The sequence below is a fragment of the Diabrotica virgifera genome, chromosome 1 (genome assembly GCF_917563875.1).
Source record: "Diabrotica virgifera virgifera chromosome 1, PGI_DIABVI_V3a".
NCBI classification, from domain to species: Eukaryota; Metazoa; Arthropoda; class Insecta; order Coleoptera; family Chrysomelidae; genus Diabrotica; species Diabrotica virgifera.
In genome coordinates, this window is record NC_065443.1 from 83625227 (window position 1) to 83643309 (window position 18083).

General features: G+C 31.7%; 1 protein-coding gene across 1 annotated transcript; it reads right to left on the reverse strand.

The window, feature by feature from the left end:
- Positions 1-585: 585 nt before the first annotated feature.
- On the reverse strand, positions 586-18062 carry LOC114329071 (SUMO-activating enzyme subunit 1). The gene is made up of 5 exons (XM_028278085.2): positions 17713-18062; positions 17479-17650; positions 13392-13648; positions 12906-13093; positions 586-2708 (listed from the first exon to the last, which is right to left on the reverse strand). Exons 1-5 carry the CDS (start codon positions 17802-17804, stop codon positions 2398-2400), a joined length of 1020 nt encoding a protein of 339 aa, XP_028133886.1. The 5' UTR covers positions 17805-18062; the 3' UTR covers positions 586-2397.
- Positions 18063-18083: the final 21 nt, after the last annotated feature.

Here is an 18083-nt window from a genome sequence, read left to right on the forward strand (position 1 = left end):
TTAAATTCTTAATCTGTAAATCGAGTTTAAAACAAAAGATGTATCTCATTGTATGACATCATTTTATGACAGTACGGTCTGGTAATTATCAGTAGTAATTGCACAAGAGCTCTAAAATTCTATATTAATTTTAGAGATCGAGTGCAATTTGTTGCGATTATTTCATGAATAAAACTGTTCAACACCAAAATTTTATTGTAATTTATTTATGTAAGTACAAATTAGTACAATTAAACACACAGTTGTTATAAATATTAATTTGACGGTTGAAAGTCATCACTTTTATAATTTTTAAAACATTATTTTTTCGTAGCAACGAAGGGCATCTGACGTAATATACTTGACGACGGGAAATTATCAAAAATTATCGATTTAATTTAGATTTATGTAGCTTTCTATTGGTCAGAATCTCCTATGAATGAAATAATCAAAAATATAAACATCCGTGTATGATATTCAAATTTAATTGTTCCTAAAAATGAATAATCATATGTACGAAAGAGTAGACATGGTACTTTGCATTGGGGAGTGTTTGCAAAATTGTATCTTACCTTCTTAAGTTTACGCTCAAAAGTATACTGATAGAAGACACCCAAAAAAGGAAGTTTTTGAGAGATTTCAATAGATTCCGAGCTACTGGTAACGTTGCATACGGAAAGTTATTCTAGTAAAGAAAAAATTTCGGGTGAATTGTACATCAGTCAAACGACTGTTAGAATACTTAAGAGAAACCACTATTATCCATATAAAACTCAACTACACCAGTATTAAACCAAACAGGATTATGATAAATATTTAACTTATCGTTTATGGACTTTAGACTTTATAGAAGATCCTGTTTTTTTTAATGTATTGTATACAGACCAATATACCTACTTTTCATAATAATGGTCTAGTAAATAGACATAATTTTCATTTCATTATGATACAGTAAACAAACATTTATTTCGTACAGTTTAAAAATCGAGAGTGACTATAAATATTATTCTTAAAATCAATTTACCGTTTAAGAAAATTGTAAATTACGCAAAAACTATGACTCCTAGTTATAGAACATCCCTATACCATTCGAAAGATGAACCTGTGTTTAGTACATTACTTTATTAATATACATGGCGTTTTATTTAAAATAAGCATCATATGACACATTAAATAATCCAATAATGAAACTGTAAATTTTGAACACTCTGTAAATAAATGTGTAATAATCAATCATGGAATACATTAATTATAAAATAAAAACCAGACCGTACTGTCATAAGGTGACAATGTCATACAATGCCATTAATTAACTACATCTTTTGTTTTAAAATCGATTTATATATTAAGAATTTAAATAATTGTAAATTACGCAAAAACTGTGAGACCTAGGTATAGGACATCCATATACCATTCGAAAGAGGTAAAATTGTTTAGTATAATTATTTATTAATATACATGGTGTTCCATTTTAAATAAGAATCATATGACACATTGAATAATCCAATAATGAAACTGTAAATTTTGAACACCCTGTAAATAAATGTGTAATAATTAATCATGAAATACACTCAACCAATATCCAAATATTTAAATGTAAAAGTAATTTTTTTATAATTTCTTAAATAACTTGAGAATAAGCCTTCTTTTAAAACTTTACATTTTAAGAAAAGTCAACATAACTCAGAACACTCTGTACATAGGTATAGGGAAGCCTTATGAAACTATACCTTCTTTTTGTGGACAATTAAAAATGCAATAAATTATAGGGTGTTCCATAAGAAAAAATATAACTTTGATACGCCGCCATTTATTGGGACATCCTGTATATTTCAAAATAATTTTAAAATGTAGATTTTATCAACTTACAAACTACTAATTTAATTTTTTTTTCAAATCTTTTACCATTTCGCTGTAATCTTCCGTCCCGTTAGTGGTGACTCACCCTGTATATGGTAGGATATTCATCACTCATATAAATCATTGAAAATCCAATGATTCAATACTTATAATTGACTTACTTCCTACTCAAACTGATAAACAGCCTCAAAACCCAAGAATATGAGACTATCCGGGCAACAAGGGCAAACTCGCCATTGGAGTTCACCCTTGTTGCACGCATAGCCTCATATATTAAATTTCTATGATTTTTTCCAGTTTATTTGAAATAAAAACCATATCTTAAAATACATGTCATTTTCGTACAGATACAAACACTTATTCTGATTTTGGTACAGCTGGGACCTGCCATTAGGACGTGTAATATGTATCATATATTTTGATATTTCTCCCCAAAATATAGAAAACTCAAAAATGTTTTAAATTAAAGTGAAATTACTATCATAATTAAACAATTAACGAAAAATTAAAACACAAGTATTTTGCTAATTTGTAAGGTACAATAATTACAGAGCAAATTTAAGCACCTACATTTTCTTCTGTTCCGTCGTATGTAATCGGATCAAACAAAAACATATTATTTATGGGCACTTCCCTATGGGAAACAGCTTTGATGACTTCTTGAGCTATAACACCACCCAAAATGGCACACACTGGACCTATTTCACTGAAAACAAGATCAAAATGTTTGTCTGTTAGTTTTGATTTCAATTCATCTACTTGGTACAATTCAAAAATCTCATTTTTGATCTTTTGCAGAGTTTTTATATCTTCTTGTTCAGTACTGGCCTCAGGGTTGCGTTCAGCTCTATTTCTGAATTCAAGCAAAGCTAAAACAAGAATTCAATATTAATAAAGAGAACTTCGGGAAATATGCATAATTATACAGTACATAAATCGTTCAGCTGAACATAGGGAACATACATTGTATATGTTTAGATACATAAATAAATACATTGTATTATAATGAGGTAATTGTGGCAACTGAGCTCTCTCGATGACAATTTGGTTGTTACCATTAAGGCCATGGGTACATAATTCGCAAATATTTTACGGCTATCCCTACCTTTTCTGTCTTTACATGGCAAATTAAGTGTAGTAAAATTCACACTGGTATGGATATGTAAATATTACTAGAAGTCATACTACTTGACAATGCCATAACTAACTTAAAGAGATGGCTTTTGAATGTTCTTGGATAACAGTTTTTTTTGTATAATTACAAATTATTAATTCAGTTAATAAATATGATAATTTTTTCACTAACTATGTATTCAGTTATTGTAATAGTTTATATGTACCTACAACAAAAACTAATACTCAATCGAGAAAAGAGTTAAAGTGATTTTTTAATAATATATTGTTACTATGGAACACTTACAATTTTGAACATCTTTAGCAACAAAATACTAGGATCACAGAATATATCTTGATGTATTCTCTGCTTCTATCTTCCATAAATAATACACAATAAATAACTTTTTATAAAGTTCACGTCTTAAATCAATTATTTATCAAATACACTATATATCAATATTATTTAATCAACAACTCAAAATATTCCCGATTCATGTTAAATATTTAAAATTGTCACTGATTGTCAGTGTCTGACTGAAATTATCCTGACAATATTCTATTCGACTGAGTGCATTGTATGACAAAGATAGATTTGGAAAATATTACCACGGACATTGTGTTCATTTTTTTTCGAATCTTGAAAAAACCAATAAATATTTTTCAAAAATCTAAATGCAGAATGAAAGACTAAATTATTACCGAGGGCCGAAAGTCCCTTAGAATAAATAAAAAGTTTATTTTGAATGAGATATTTGAAATTAAAAATAACACTAAATTTTCTCTTAGTTTTTCACCCCTGCAACTTATTAAAATAAACATTATAGAAGTTCTCATGGACTTTCGGCCCTCGCTAATAACGTACTCTTTCATTCTGCGTTTAAATTTTTCAAAAATACTTATTAGTTTTCTCAGGATTCGAAAAAAATGAATCCCCATTTGAATAGCATTGCAGCCGAAAATACGTACCGATCCTCTTAAGGGGCATTAACCTCAAAATTGACAACTCATTTCTTCTTCTTCTTCTTCTTCAGTTTATTGGCCTCCACCTACTTGGGTATTTGGCCAGCTCATCTCGTCTCGGAACAAGGGAAAAATCCCTTATTCACTTACAATTTGGAGTTAGTACATTGTACAATTTGTTTCTTCTTCTTCTTCATCTTTTTCTTCTTCTTCTTTAGTTAACTAGTAATTTTGGTTGGTGTGGGACAAACATGACAAGATAAAAAAAATTTCACGCTAGGGGCAACCTCTCTTTTCTTGTCTAAGGGGGCAACTGTCTATCAATACACAATCTTCTTTTTCTTCTTTGATTTAGTAGAAATTTTGAGTTGGCATGGGACAAATACAAAAACTTAACTTTTTTTTTTTCAACGACATTAAACTTTTTTCTCTCGAGGGCAACTGCCGACTACTACACAATCTTATTCTTCTACTTCTTTTTTAGTTTACTGGCAATTTTGAGTTGGCATGGGACAAATTCAACAAAGACACAAACTTTGCTCTCAGGAGCAACTGCCGACCATTACACAATCTTATTCTTCTACTTTTTTTTGAGTTTACTGGCAATTTTGAGTTGGCATGGGACAAATATAACAAGACACAAACTTTTTTCTCTCAGGGGTAACTGCCGACCATTACACAATCTTATTCTTCTATATCTTATTTACAGGCAATTTTGAGTTGGCATGGAATAGATACAACAAAGGCACAAACTTCTCTTATACAGGGCAACACCTGACCATTACACAATCCCATGTTGTTGCCTCAGATAGGTATATTGAAAGACCCAGGTGATTACAGAATGCTTATATAGAAACAAAAGATTATATTATTCGGTTATACGAATTATATTTTCACGTGTACTTTTGACATATTTTTCAAATTATTTATAATACACTCGCGATCATAAAATCCGGGTCACCCTGAAAATTTCAAGTTTCTTGAACATTTTTGCCTCTGGTACAGTAATAACATTTTTTTAGGCTAAGCTAATGTATTTTTTATTTGTCATCAATGTTTGTTTGAAAAAAAAACGGTTTTTTATTGAAAGAGTAGATAACAAACCAAATTGTTGATAATTCAGACAAACGAAAAAAAAAATGGATAGTAGAGAACGTGGTAGAACATCAGTGAAATTTCAATGTCTAATATCGTGTATTGCCTCCCCTTGCTCTAATAACCTCTTGCAGACGACGGGGCATACTCTCAATTTTACTCCGGATTACATGTTGTGGTATGTTATTCCACTCTCTAACTAACAGATCCTTAAGCTCCTGTGCGTTGTTAGGAGAAGGTATATGGGTTTGAATACGTTTTTTTTAAATCATCCCAGATATGTTCGATAGGATTAATGTCCGGAGACCTAGCTGGCCAGGGTAACCTCGTAATTCCAACCTCGTCCAAGTATTGCATACTGATCCTGGCAACGTGCGGTCGCGCGTTGTCCTGCATAAAAACGGTATCTTCTCCAAGCCCCACCATGGCGGGCATAACATATTCCTCCAGAATCTCCGTAATGTACCTTCGTTCAGTTAAGGACCCATTTTCGACAAAAGATAACTCTGTGCGGAAGTCGGAAGCCACACCTCCCCAAGCCATAACCGAGCCACCACCAAATGTCATTCTTGGAGCAATGCAAGCTTGTCAAAATCGTTCGCCGGTTCTCCTCCAAACTCTTACAGGTCCATCGGATCGAGTTAGGCAGAAACGGGATTCATCTGAAAATAACACTTTGCTCCAATCGTTAATTCCCCAATGCGCGTATTGTTGAGCAAAAGCTAGTCGTGCAACTCGATCCTCCCGGCGAAGTGGCGGTCCTGTAGCCATTACCCGAGAAGATAGTCCAGAAGAGCGAGATCTTTTCCTGATTGTTGCAACGCTAACGTTGCAATTTCGTACTTCCTGTAGACGATTTCGATGCATAACTGCAGTTGAGGTCCGGTTTCGTAAAGCTTGACTCACAAGGAAATGGTCATCTCGTGCCGTGGTCTTTCTTCTTGGTCCAGAGCCAGGCCGTCTGGTTAGCAAACCCGTCTCCTGAAATCGTTGAAGTACTCGCTGAACCGTAGAAAGGCTTACACCAACAGTTCTTGCGACTTGCCGTTGAGCGTGACCGTCTTCCACAACGCAACAATTCGTGCTGTTTCAACAACAGTCAAAGGCATTTTTGGCAAAAAATAAACAATATTAAACACTAATAATGACACTAATGAACAATTATAACGGCAATAATAAACGGTGGTCGCTGCGTTTGACAGTTATAGATACCATTCATTTTGACACGTTTGAACTTTTCTGCGAAATCGGCAATATAGGAATTCTTTGTTACAAAGGAAATCGCTAAGCCGACAATAATTGTCAGAAACATGTATTAGTTTGTATTTGTGTTATTATTATTTACGATAAAGCTCGTTAAAAATGAAATATCGGTGATTTTTAAGGTGACCCGAATTTTATGATCGCGAGTGTATATTCATTTATGTTATTAATTTATTTTCAATATTTTACTTTCCTCATAACTTAATTTTGTGTATATTCAAAAAATGTATTAAAAGTTTAATAAGAACCAACTGCGGTTTATAAAGAAGGGTTGTAAGGGATATGGGTGTTGGGCACCCATTTTTAGCTAATTCATTATATAAATCAAAATTTTGCACAGTATTAATAGGGTATTCAAGAATCACATGTTGTAAATCTGCTAATTGACCACATTCACAATAAGGATGTTCTACTATCCCCATTTTAAATAGGTGATTTGGAACCAAACAGTGACCTGTACGCATTCTGATAATAGTTGTTATATGTCTTCTATCTATGTAAGGAACATTGAGATACCAAGGACTATTTTTGAAAACTTGTGATTGAATATTTTCACGGCCAACCTAATAAAATTTCACGTATTTTGTGTTGCAATTAATGTTAGGCTTGAATCACCAACAACTCACAAATTAAAGCAGTTAGGTATAGGGAATGCTAAAGAAATTAAAAATTACCATAAAATAGCATTTCATTACAATAATAAAATACAGGGTGTTCCATTTAAGAAAACTCACAAAATACTCATTCCGAGTTTCGATCAACCCTGTATACTAAAATGAAAAATTTAACCATACCAATAATTCTTAACAATAGTAGACTATATTAAATATCATTTGAACGTAAATATAGTTTATTGTGTCAAACTACTACAATTATACAGGGTGTGAATGTTGCTACGAAATTAATAAGAAAACGTAATTATCTTTTAAACTACCCTGTATAATATTACAATAACTTATATTTTAAGAAAGAAAAAATCAAGGAGAGTCTAAAAATGTAAAAATATATAGTCTCATTTAAAAAAACAAAGTTACAATCAACCTCCGATATAACCGGAAGTAGCAAAGACACCAAAATATTTTCATTACATAGTTCATATCTCAAAACCCCTGTATCCCAATTTTCATGATTCTCTTACCTTTAGTTCTCGAGATATTTCTAATAGGCCCTTTATTTGCCTCACCCTGTATTCTAGAGACATTTCACCACATTCAGATAATAATGCATTTGTAGGAGTTGAACGCATACAACCAGTAACAATTCTTAAAGCTTGAAATTAGAGTAGAGTAGAGTAGAGTATTTATTGGTAATAATGTACAAATGTACTTTTACAGGTCAGCAATAATTAAAATTGTTTAAAATTACATTAAAAGTTGACAGTACTTCAGTAAAAAAAACCTATTACTAAAATTTAAAAACTAAACACTAATTAAATTACAGGACAAAACAAAATTTAGATCTGAAGTACTCCTCAAATGAGTAGAAAGCACCCATCAGAAGATAATTTTTAATTTGTCTCTTAAATTGGTTAAAATCAAGACTTTTAATAGATATTGGTATACAGTTATAAAATTTCAATGCTAGGTATCTGGTTCCATTTCTGGTCCTCTCAAGTCGACTGAAGTCTGGTACAAGGGCATCATGATTTCTAGTCTGATAAGTATGCTGTTGTGTTTTATACAGATCTACATTTTGATGAACATACAACAGGCACTGCATAATGTACACAGAAGGTAGTGTGAGAATCCTCAGGTTTCTGAAAGACTGCCTACAATCGTCCCGATAACCCTGACCTGTGATTATGCGAATACACTTTCTCTGCTGACCAAACACCTTATCTATATGGCAAGAGTGTCCCCAGGAAAGGATTGCGTAAGTTAGTCGTGAGTGAAAGTTGCTGTGATATGATGTAAGAAGGGTTTGAAGGGAGGTAACCTTAGATAGGTTTCTAAATAAAAAGAGTTGGCTTGAGAGCTTTTGGGAAAGTTTCAGTATGTGCCGTTCCCAAGTGAGTCCCTGATCAAGATAAACACCAAGAAATTTAGCTTCCTGTGAACAATCTGTTAAAATGGGATGTGTAATGGTGTTATGTCTTAGGGTAAAGTTCACTGTTTGTGATTTTGAGTTATTGAGAGAAAGACGATTTGCCAAAAACCATTGGAACAAATTGCTCTCTGTGGTCTCAAGATCAATATCACTGATTTGGGAAGGGTGGTAACTTTGATAGCATGTAGTATCATCAGCAAATAGGACTGTGCTTACCGGACCCTCTTGTGAAAATCCCAAGTCATTTATATAAATGAGAAATAATATTGGACCTAGAACTGACCCTTGAGGCACTCCATACATCAAAGATTTTTTATCAGATTTAAGCTGGTTAAAAAACACATATTGAAATCTATCTGATAGATAAGACTCAATCAATTGAATAGACATAGGATGAAAATTATAGGCATGTAATTTTTTAAGAAGAATACTATGAGTGACACAATCAAAAGCTTTAGTAAGATCAAGGAACGAGGCAAGGGTATCAAGAAAGTTTTCAAATCCTTCCAAAATACTGCCTGTAAAATGATCGATAGCAAGTGTTGTTGTTTTGTTTTTTCTAAATCCAAATTGCTGCACTGCAAAAAGCCGATTAGATTCAAAATAGTCATTGATCTGCTTCTTTAGGATTCTCTCAAACACTTTGGAAAGAATTGGCAAAAGAGAAATTGGACGAAAGTTATTATGATCATCAGCCGAACCTTTACGTTTAAAGAGAGGTATGACTTTCGCAGTTTTAAATTGTATGGAATCCAATTTTTTTAAAACCGTTTTGTTTCCAGGTGTTAAGATACTACCAGCATAGTCTAGATGTGATCTCACTAAACCTTTATAAATGGTTATTAGGGTCTTAGGATCCGATCCCCACCAGGTTCCACATAATGCTCTCATTATATTAAGCCCCTTCTCCGATTTATTGCAAGTATTCTGAATGAACTCTGACCAGTTTAAAGACCCAGTTAAATTAGCCCCTAAGTATTTAACTGATTCCGACCAGTGAATTATATTATTATTATACATAATATAAGGAACATATTTGTAACTTTTCCTTTTTCTGAACAATACAGCTGATGATTCATTAATAGAAATTTGTAAATTATGCTCAGTTACCCAAGCATGAATCTTTTTTAAATTATCATTTATCTCTGTTATTAGTTTATTTGGATCTTCACCTACTATTGTCATAACTATATCATCTGCATATTGAATTAATTGAGCCCTACCTAATGGAATTTGGTGAATATTTTTGGTATAGATGTTAAATAATGTGGGGCTTAGTGGGGATCCCTGCGCTAAACCTAAATTGGATACCTTTGGGCCAATTATATTATTCTTACAATCTTTAATAAAAATTTCCCTATTATTTAAAAATGCAAAAATAAGATTTACTAAATCGATCGGAATATTCATCTCTATTAGTTTTTCATACATCAAATATATATTAACATTATCATAAGCTGCTTTGATATCCAAAAATTTGACAACTCATTTCAACTGACACAAATAAACGTCAAAATATGACAATGTAGTAGCTAAATATTTTTGGCCTAAGGGAATGGGAAAACGGTTTAGTTTTGAAATTGATTTTTAAATGAAAAATATTTTAAAAATCAAAGTAAAATTATTAATTCATTAATCATAAACTTTGTTTTTGATTTATTTATGAGCCTCAAAACTCACTCATTCTATTAGTTCTAACAGCTTTATTGAACCAAAAACTCGTACTCTAACAGAAGCTTCAACTAACACAGGTTAGCGCAGTTGACACAATTCTCTTAATGTATATTCCCTATGTCCAGCTGAACGATTTACGTACTGTATAAAAAATTGATAATACTTCTAGAAAAATGAAAATTGTTTAAATATTCCCTTTATAGGCTATTGATTATGTACTTTAGAAAGGAACTACCACGTTAACGGGATTTTATTGTTTCATATGGTCAATGGACCTTTAAATATGAAAAAACCTCTAAATGTAAAAGTTGTAGGTTAATCTTCCAACTAACCTACATGCATCAGTGCTCCCTTAACTTATTTGTATGCTTGGACCTTGTAGAGGAAATAGGTGTTATTCAAGCAAAGCCTCATTAGATTTAGTTTATCCTGTGGTATTCGATATTTTGTGTGTATAATTTCTAAATGATTCTTTTACTGGAACAGTGGTGAGTATAGTGTAGATTACATCGAAGTTAAATAAAAAGTGGCTAGTCTCTAGACTCACCTCCTTTATATGCTTGATAAAATGGCTTACATTTTTAACATAAGAGTGTACTTCCTGTGTGTATGGTTATAGCTGGCCAGTCAGAAATTTTGCCAGTGGTTTTTTAACCTTTAACTACCCGCGCATCAAGTTATAACATAACTACACCCGTGGCGTACTTTAGACGCCACAAGAAAAAACACCTAAAAACAGCGGATTTGTTTATGTTTTTTTGAAAAAATACACTTAGTTGTTTGTTATAAACCTTATTCGGCATCAGCGAATACTTGGAGTTCCTTCTCAGTAAGCCAATTGGGATTTATAACTGGAATCTGATTCCATGATAAATAAAATTACTAATAAAAATTTTTTTGAAATGTGATTTTTTAAATGAGAAAAAGTATTGTTTATAAAGAAAAATATATTTTGTGCCATAATGACTAAAAAACAAGTGAAAGATGTACTTATATTACTACTTATATTACTATAATCCTGAAATGTCACTCCCACATGCAAACCGTGAAAAGATTGATCCTGGGAGAGCCAGGATATATGCATTCTTAGTAATTTAAAATATCCATTTTAATTTAATCATTTTATCATAATTCTGACCCTATACTATCTTAGATTTTATCTTTTTTTCTTATATTTCTATAATCTTCCCTTTTTCTCATATATCGTCAGTATACTGCGAAAACCAGATAAATGACAAATTTTAAAATATTGAGCTAAGTATACCAAATTTCTCAGCTTTTTACGCTCTACTTACAGGTAAAACCCAATAAATGATACGACTTACCATTCAGCAGATAATTTGTGTAATAAACAAATAAGTTACACCTAACCAACTTTTCATTTTCAAATAAAACAATATATCGCTACTTACTTCCATAAAATCAAAGTTCTGTTGCATGTAAAACCAACTAAGAGCACATATATATTTGCCGGACAACAATATATTTCTACTGCTGTATATCTACCATATTCAGTAAAAAGGTGATAAGTGTCTTTAATACAGTGTGATTTATTTTGATTTACAAGTAAAACCAGGTAAGTGATCGCACCTCGATCTTAAATTTAGGTTTAATCAGCTAGGTCTCTTAACTATTTCAAACTAATGATAGAATAATATTTCTGATATATGCATCTTTCACTAGCATAGCGAATATCAAACACAACTGGTACGCTTAATTCAAAATAAAGCACTAAACTTTAAAAACGTTTTTTCTCGATTTCGGTATTTCGACATTTATCTGGTTTTCGTAGTATACCGACGATATTATAGGATATTGTTTCACAATTTCAATTAATTTTTCTGTAACAGCCATTTTAATTTACGCGAAACTACAACGGCAGCGGAAAAAACCATGCACGCAGCGTTTCATGAAAACAACGCTGATCTACTGCGACTGCTGCGGATACCGCCCAAACTAGTGTGAACACATTCATAAGTTGCTGTGCCTATCGATTCGCCGCGATTCCGCGTAGGTTGCGGCTGCGAAAGTTTCGCGTTGGTTAGGGGGTTTCTTTTAACTGGAAAGTTTTGGGGATCTTGACAACATTTCTCATGGAATGACATAATGACAAAACAGACAAAAACCATAGTCAGTGTTTATGATACTACTAAAAAGTATTTAAATGAGTCTGCCAAATTACCTAAGCAATCTTCACATTATAAATAGGGATAGATTCCCACAAGCTATATCTCAAGGACCACTTTACTTATATAAAACAATTTTTAAAGATATACAAAGAAGAATGAAATACAGACAAAATTGAAGCTCTAGCAAGATTTGCATTTGATAAATGTTTCAGAATTAATAAACTGACTTTATACCAGCCTAAAAGAAACATATTTTATGTATTAAACATGAGAATGGAAATTGAGTGATAAAACTTGGCAGCAGCATGTTACGATTAAGGACGGTTTTAGACAAGAAAAAGAATGTGACAAAGAAATGGCAAATGCAAAAGCAAAATCAAGCAGACTAATTTAATATTGTTTAGTCTTTGATACCTTGTTTACTATGAATTTTGATATTTATCATTTTCAGTAACAGTGACATTAGCATATTTGTTGTGTTTATTGGAATTTATAACTTATATTATATTATTGTGTTTATTTTATAAAGTTATAATGTGTTAAATAATATATTATAGAATAGTTAAATATAAATGTACAATATAACTTTATAAAATATGTCTGATAATAGCCCTTTCCTAATTATTACATTGACATTACATATCAATGATATTACATATCGACATATGTTTCACTTAATGTTTTGATTTAACTTGTTTGCAAATGCATCATGACTTTTCTGCAAAGATATAATGGAACAGCTATATATCGCCATCATCAAAACTTTAATTTAAAATAACTTACTTAAAACGAGGTAAAACAAATCATTTCTTCTTTTGGACTTCTTTATACTATCAATATTTTGTTTTGTATTAGGCAGTATGAGAACTTTGTTTAAATCTGGATAGTTGATTTCACACTGGACTTTAACAGTGACTTTCTCACCTTTATGAGTCCTCTTCTTTCCTTTCTTAATTAACTGGATTTGATCCCTATAAAAGTTTCGATATTTAAGTATAGAATGAAAAAATTAATATCATATTAAATATTTATTGAAAGGATGCATGGAACTAATGAAAATAAAAATATTAATGAAAACACATAACAAAATCCACATGTATAAAATGATATACCGTTTTTAAAGAGACAACTCTAAAAGTGTAATTTTTAAACCTTTCATATAGATTTTCAAGGTTTCTTGCCTTCTGCTATAAATCCATCATATTGCCAATTGAATTATTGTAAATGGTTTTTAAAGTTAATGAATAATTAAATCAGAATTGAACTTACTCATGATACTGATGATTTTGAAAATCAGCAACAGAATATCCAAACAGTCCAAACACATCTCCAGCAATTAGTTTGATATTATTTGCCCTACATACTTTATCGATTTTGAGTAACACATCAGTTTTTACACATGTGGCAACAATAATTGTGAAATCTTTAAAGAAACTGGGATCTTTCGATGCTGGAGAATCTGAATCTGCTTTTATTGTAACCAAGGGGTTCAACGCTTGAGCTCTTTCTAATACAGCTTCAGCTATCTGCAAAAAATCAGGATTAAAACCTTTTAGAAAACAAAAAGAGCCAATAACATTCTATTTATTTATTTTAAGGTGCGCTTACATAGGCGACAAAAAAATGTTCAATTATGACAAAATATCAAGCAATTTATGGCAATGATAACACGTATCGATTTGGAGAAATGTTTAGCAACTACAATATTGAGCTTTAAGGAGCAACTAGAAGAAAATAGAAAATGCTTTCATGTATGAAAGCAATACAGTTGAAAAACCACACACAACTTGGACAATATTCTTGCAGCAGTGGCTTGTAGTGCTTTTATTATCATGAGTTGGAGGCAAAAAAAGAAAGAAAATCATCTGGATGTGAACATTTTTAGCAAGATAGAAGCAAACTTCACATGATATTTTATTTAAAAACTTTACTAGAATGTTCTGAAGTGATTTTGATTTTTGTGTGAATAAAGTTAGCCCATTAATTACAAAACAACCAACCATTATGATTATGAGAGGACCAATTCCTGCATCAACAAAACTTGACTTAACTCTTTGATGCCAGCTACTGGGGATCCATAGAAAATAGAGATATATTTCAAACTTCAACCCAATATAATTCCATTAAAAGGAAACAGTAGCGATCAACAGGTAGCCAAAACGCGTTCCAAGATTACGGCTGTAATTTTGAATATTTTTTCGAGATATTTGGCACACGTATTCGTAATATAATAAAGAATGGCGGTACAGAGCCCAATTTGAAAAATATATTGATATGTGGAAATTACTCTGTAATTAAATACAATATTAAAAAAACGAGCCTGTACCGCCATTAAGAAGAACAAAAAAATACATTTTCTTCAAATAAACTTTTTTATCCGATGCTTAGATTTTGTGTCATTTTGGAACTACTAAAATTTTTTATTTCATTAGTAGTTCCAAAATGACACAAAATCTAGGCATCGGATAAAAAAGTTTATTTGAAGAAAGTGTATTTGTTTATTCTCCTTAAGGGCGGTACAGGCTCGTTTTTTTAATATTGTATTTAATTACAGAGTAATTTCCACATATTAATATATTTTTCAAATTGGGCTCTGTACCGCCATTCTTTATTATATTACAAATACGTGTGCCAAATATCTCGAAAAAATATTCAAAATTACAGCCGTAATCTTGGAACGCGTTTTGGCTACCTGTTGATCGCTACTGTATCACCTTAATCTTTTTTTCAGCAAGCAATCTTTGAGGGGTTATCCTCGCGTAAAAGTAATAAACTCATATACTTTTTTGGAAATTTCTAAAAATAGCAGTCTTTTGATTTTTTCGAATGATTTTCTGGCCTGTTCTATTCTCGCTCTTATTTCTAGATCAGGATATAGGCTACTATAGGGCATTTCATTCACAGTCATTTGTTTCGAGTTTCTGTCATATGTCGTATAATCTGTGTATATTAATTTTATACACAGATTCTACCACGGTTATTAGACTTTATTACGGTTGTCTTGTCCGACGGTGGTGGGGAGACTTATATTTTTGACTTTACGTCACAAGAGTTTACATTCCCATATTTTTAAATTATTTTCGATCATTGAATGTGTGTTATTGTGTATATATGTGTATTATTTGTGTTTTTATGAAATAATAAGACAAATAGTACACATTTTATCTTATAACGGGTGGTGAATCGTAAAAAGGGCCATAGGAAACTCAATGTAACATTCTGAATTGTTAAATTCCTGCTTCCCTAATTATTCTACATCAAAAGTCATGAGAGAATACTTGTAGAGAATTAAAATCTGTATTAAAATCACAAGTTAAAATTGTTCTACGATTTAAATGCATTCCAAAATTTTGAAAAATATGATACATTTGCCACAATATGTATGCGTGTAAAAGTAAGGCCACACGTTACTATTTAACTGACAGTGCTCACACCATTGACTGAATAAAAAAATCTTTATTATTAGTCCTTTCTCCGCAACTGAGGGTATCTTATCAACTGTATTGTTTTTAAACAATAGATGATAAAATAAAAATATTGACAGTTCAAAAATGTGAACATTATTGCATTGTGTGTGGCCTAAGTTTGGGCTGAAACTAAAATGTATTAGATTTTTACAAAATTTTGGAATATGTTTATAATTACGTAGACCAATTTTAACAGTTATTTCCAATACAGATTTCAATCCTCTTCAAATAGTTTCTAATGTCTTTTGATGTAAAATAATTATTAGGGAAGCTGGAATTCAACAGTTCAGAATTTTACATTTAGTTAACCTTCCGTTACTCGCGCCAACTTTTTGTGATCGAATACTCGCGCACGGTGCAGAAGACCGGGTCCAAAAATATGGGTCAGCAATATTTGAAAAAAATTTTTTTTTGCAAAATTTTGTACAATTATATTATTTAATGAATATAATGATCATATAATTGTGTAAATATGCGTTTGTGTCAACATTATTATTACTTTAACAAAAAGTAACTTTGTTAATTATCATTTTCATACGTTTCCTCGTCAGTCGATACTTCCTCAAATAATTTTAATAATCTTTGCTTCTCCTTCTCGTAATCCATATCTAAATATAAATAAACAAATATATAAACATTAAAAATAAGAAAAAGACCTTAAATTACCTGACTAATTAAAACTTACTACTTTTAATTACCTGACTAATTAATAGGTCTTGCCTAATATTAAAAGTACAATACACTTTTTTACACTGCACGTGGACTTCACACACAGTTGACTGATGACTGAAGAGGTATATGCAGCAGCAATTGAAAATATGCACTACAATCAGAGTTACAGGCAGTTATTTAGAGGCCCGGTCTCATACACTGTGTGCGAGTAACGGAGGGTTAATGCAAAACTTTGACGCATGTCAAAATTCTCAATGTGTTTAAATTGTATTCATTTTTTCGAATCCTGAGAAAACTAATAAATATTTTTGAAAAATTTAAACTTAGAATGAAAGACTACATTATTACCGAGGGCTGAAAGTCCCTGAAAACTTCTATAATGTTTATTTTAATAAGTTACAGGGCTGAAAATAAAAGAGAAATGTGATATTTAATTTCAAATATTTCATTCAATAGAATCTGCTTGTTTATTCTAAGGGGCTTTCCGCCCTCGGTAATAATGTAATCTTGCATCCTGCGTTTAAATTTTTCTAAAATACTTGGTTTTCTCAGGATTCGAAAAAAATCATATTACGATTCAAATGACAGTAAACTCTCGTGACGTAATCTCACCCTTAATGTTCATTGGTTAGTCGATTTAGGCAACCGTAGTAATGTCTAAGAACCGTGAGATTCTACAACATATTTTGACAGAAGCTCGAAACAAATGACAACTAATGAAAAGCCCTATTGATCCAACACCCCACTTATATTGATTGACCTCTTCTAAAATGTGCCCATTCCCTATACAAAATATAAACAAATTGCCTTGAATTTCTATACTCATTGGATATTTGGCAATTTGTATCAGCGACATTGAGCTGATGAATATGGAATAGGTATATCAAACAATTAGAAGCACTATCACCAAAATAATTGTCGCAGTTTTTTGCTCCATATCGCTCCACTAATTACTCCAGATTGATCCATTCATGTTGTCAAACAATTATTACTCAAAAATTGCCCTTAGAAACACACCCTTATGTACATACAGCTCTCGGAGCTAACCATGGCCGGTGAGGGAAACACTGTCTCCGTAAAGATTAGGTGGGTGTACAACTGATGAGAGCGTCTGTAATCGGCCATGGTTCGCTCCGGGAGCTGCAAGGAGTATTCAATTACTTAGTACTACATAGGTTTATAACGTTTTTTATAAGTTTTAACTAAATAAAAATAACCTTATCTCCGGTCCTATTTCCAGCAATAAGAAAATTCTTAGCTTGTTCCTTCTCTGTGACAATTCCATCATCTAATATTGTCAGAGAGTTGATTCCTGATAACAAAATATTCTTAGCAATTTCAGATCCAAGAGCTCGTATGTTAATCAAAAGCACATTAGCTGCACGTAATCTACGAATGAAACAAAAATACATTTTTTGAGTATCCAAGTTATAAAGGTTATTCATACTTACTTTTCTTGAGACTCTATTCCCCATAAACGTATTTGTCTGTCATATAATTCGGCTTCGGCAGCAGATAGTTGTTTTGGTTGTTTTTCGGTCATTTTTAAACAGCGTTATATTCTATGCAAATTAGTTAGGTTAAATATATCCTATAATAGGTGCAATAATTTTTAAGAATTCTGAATCTGAAAATCTGAGTACCAAACAAATCTTAACCTCACATTTAATGTTTTTTACCGGCGTCGGTCCTTGGAAAAGCTATCAGCAACACCTACCAGGTGGCACTGTTTAATAAAGAAAATCATTTTATTTTTCAAACTTTTATAAACTAATATTTATAAAAATAATTAACCAGTTACAGTTACAAATAAGATTATGTT

Bases quoted from the DNA above. Each gene is read 5' to 3' on its own strand.
- LOC114329071 (XM_028278085.2), bottom strand. From the start codon at position 17,804: ATGACCGAAAAACAACCAAAACAACTATCTGCTGCCGAAGCCGAATTA. The intron at 13,649-17,478 runs GTTATTTTTATT...GATTTTTTGCAG, and splicing joins GAAATAGGACCGGAGATAAG to ATAGCTGAAGCTGTATTAGA. The intron at 13,094-13,391 runs GTAAGTTCAATT...AAACTTTTATAG, and splicing joins CAAAATCATCAGTATCATGA to GGATCAAATCCAGTTAATTA.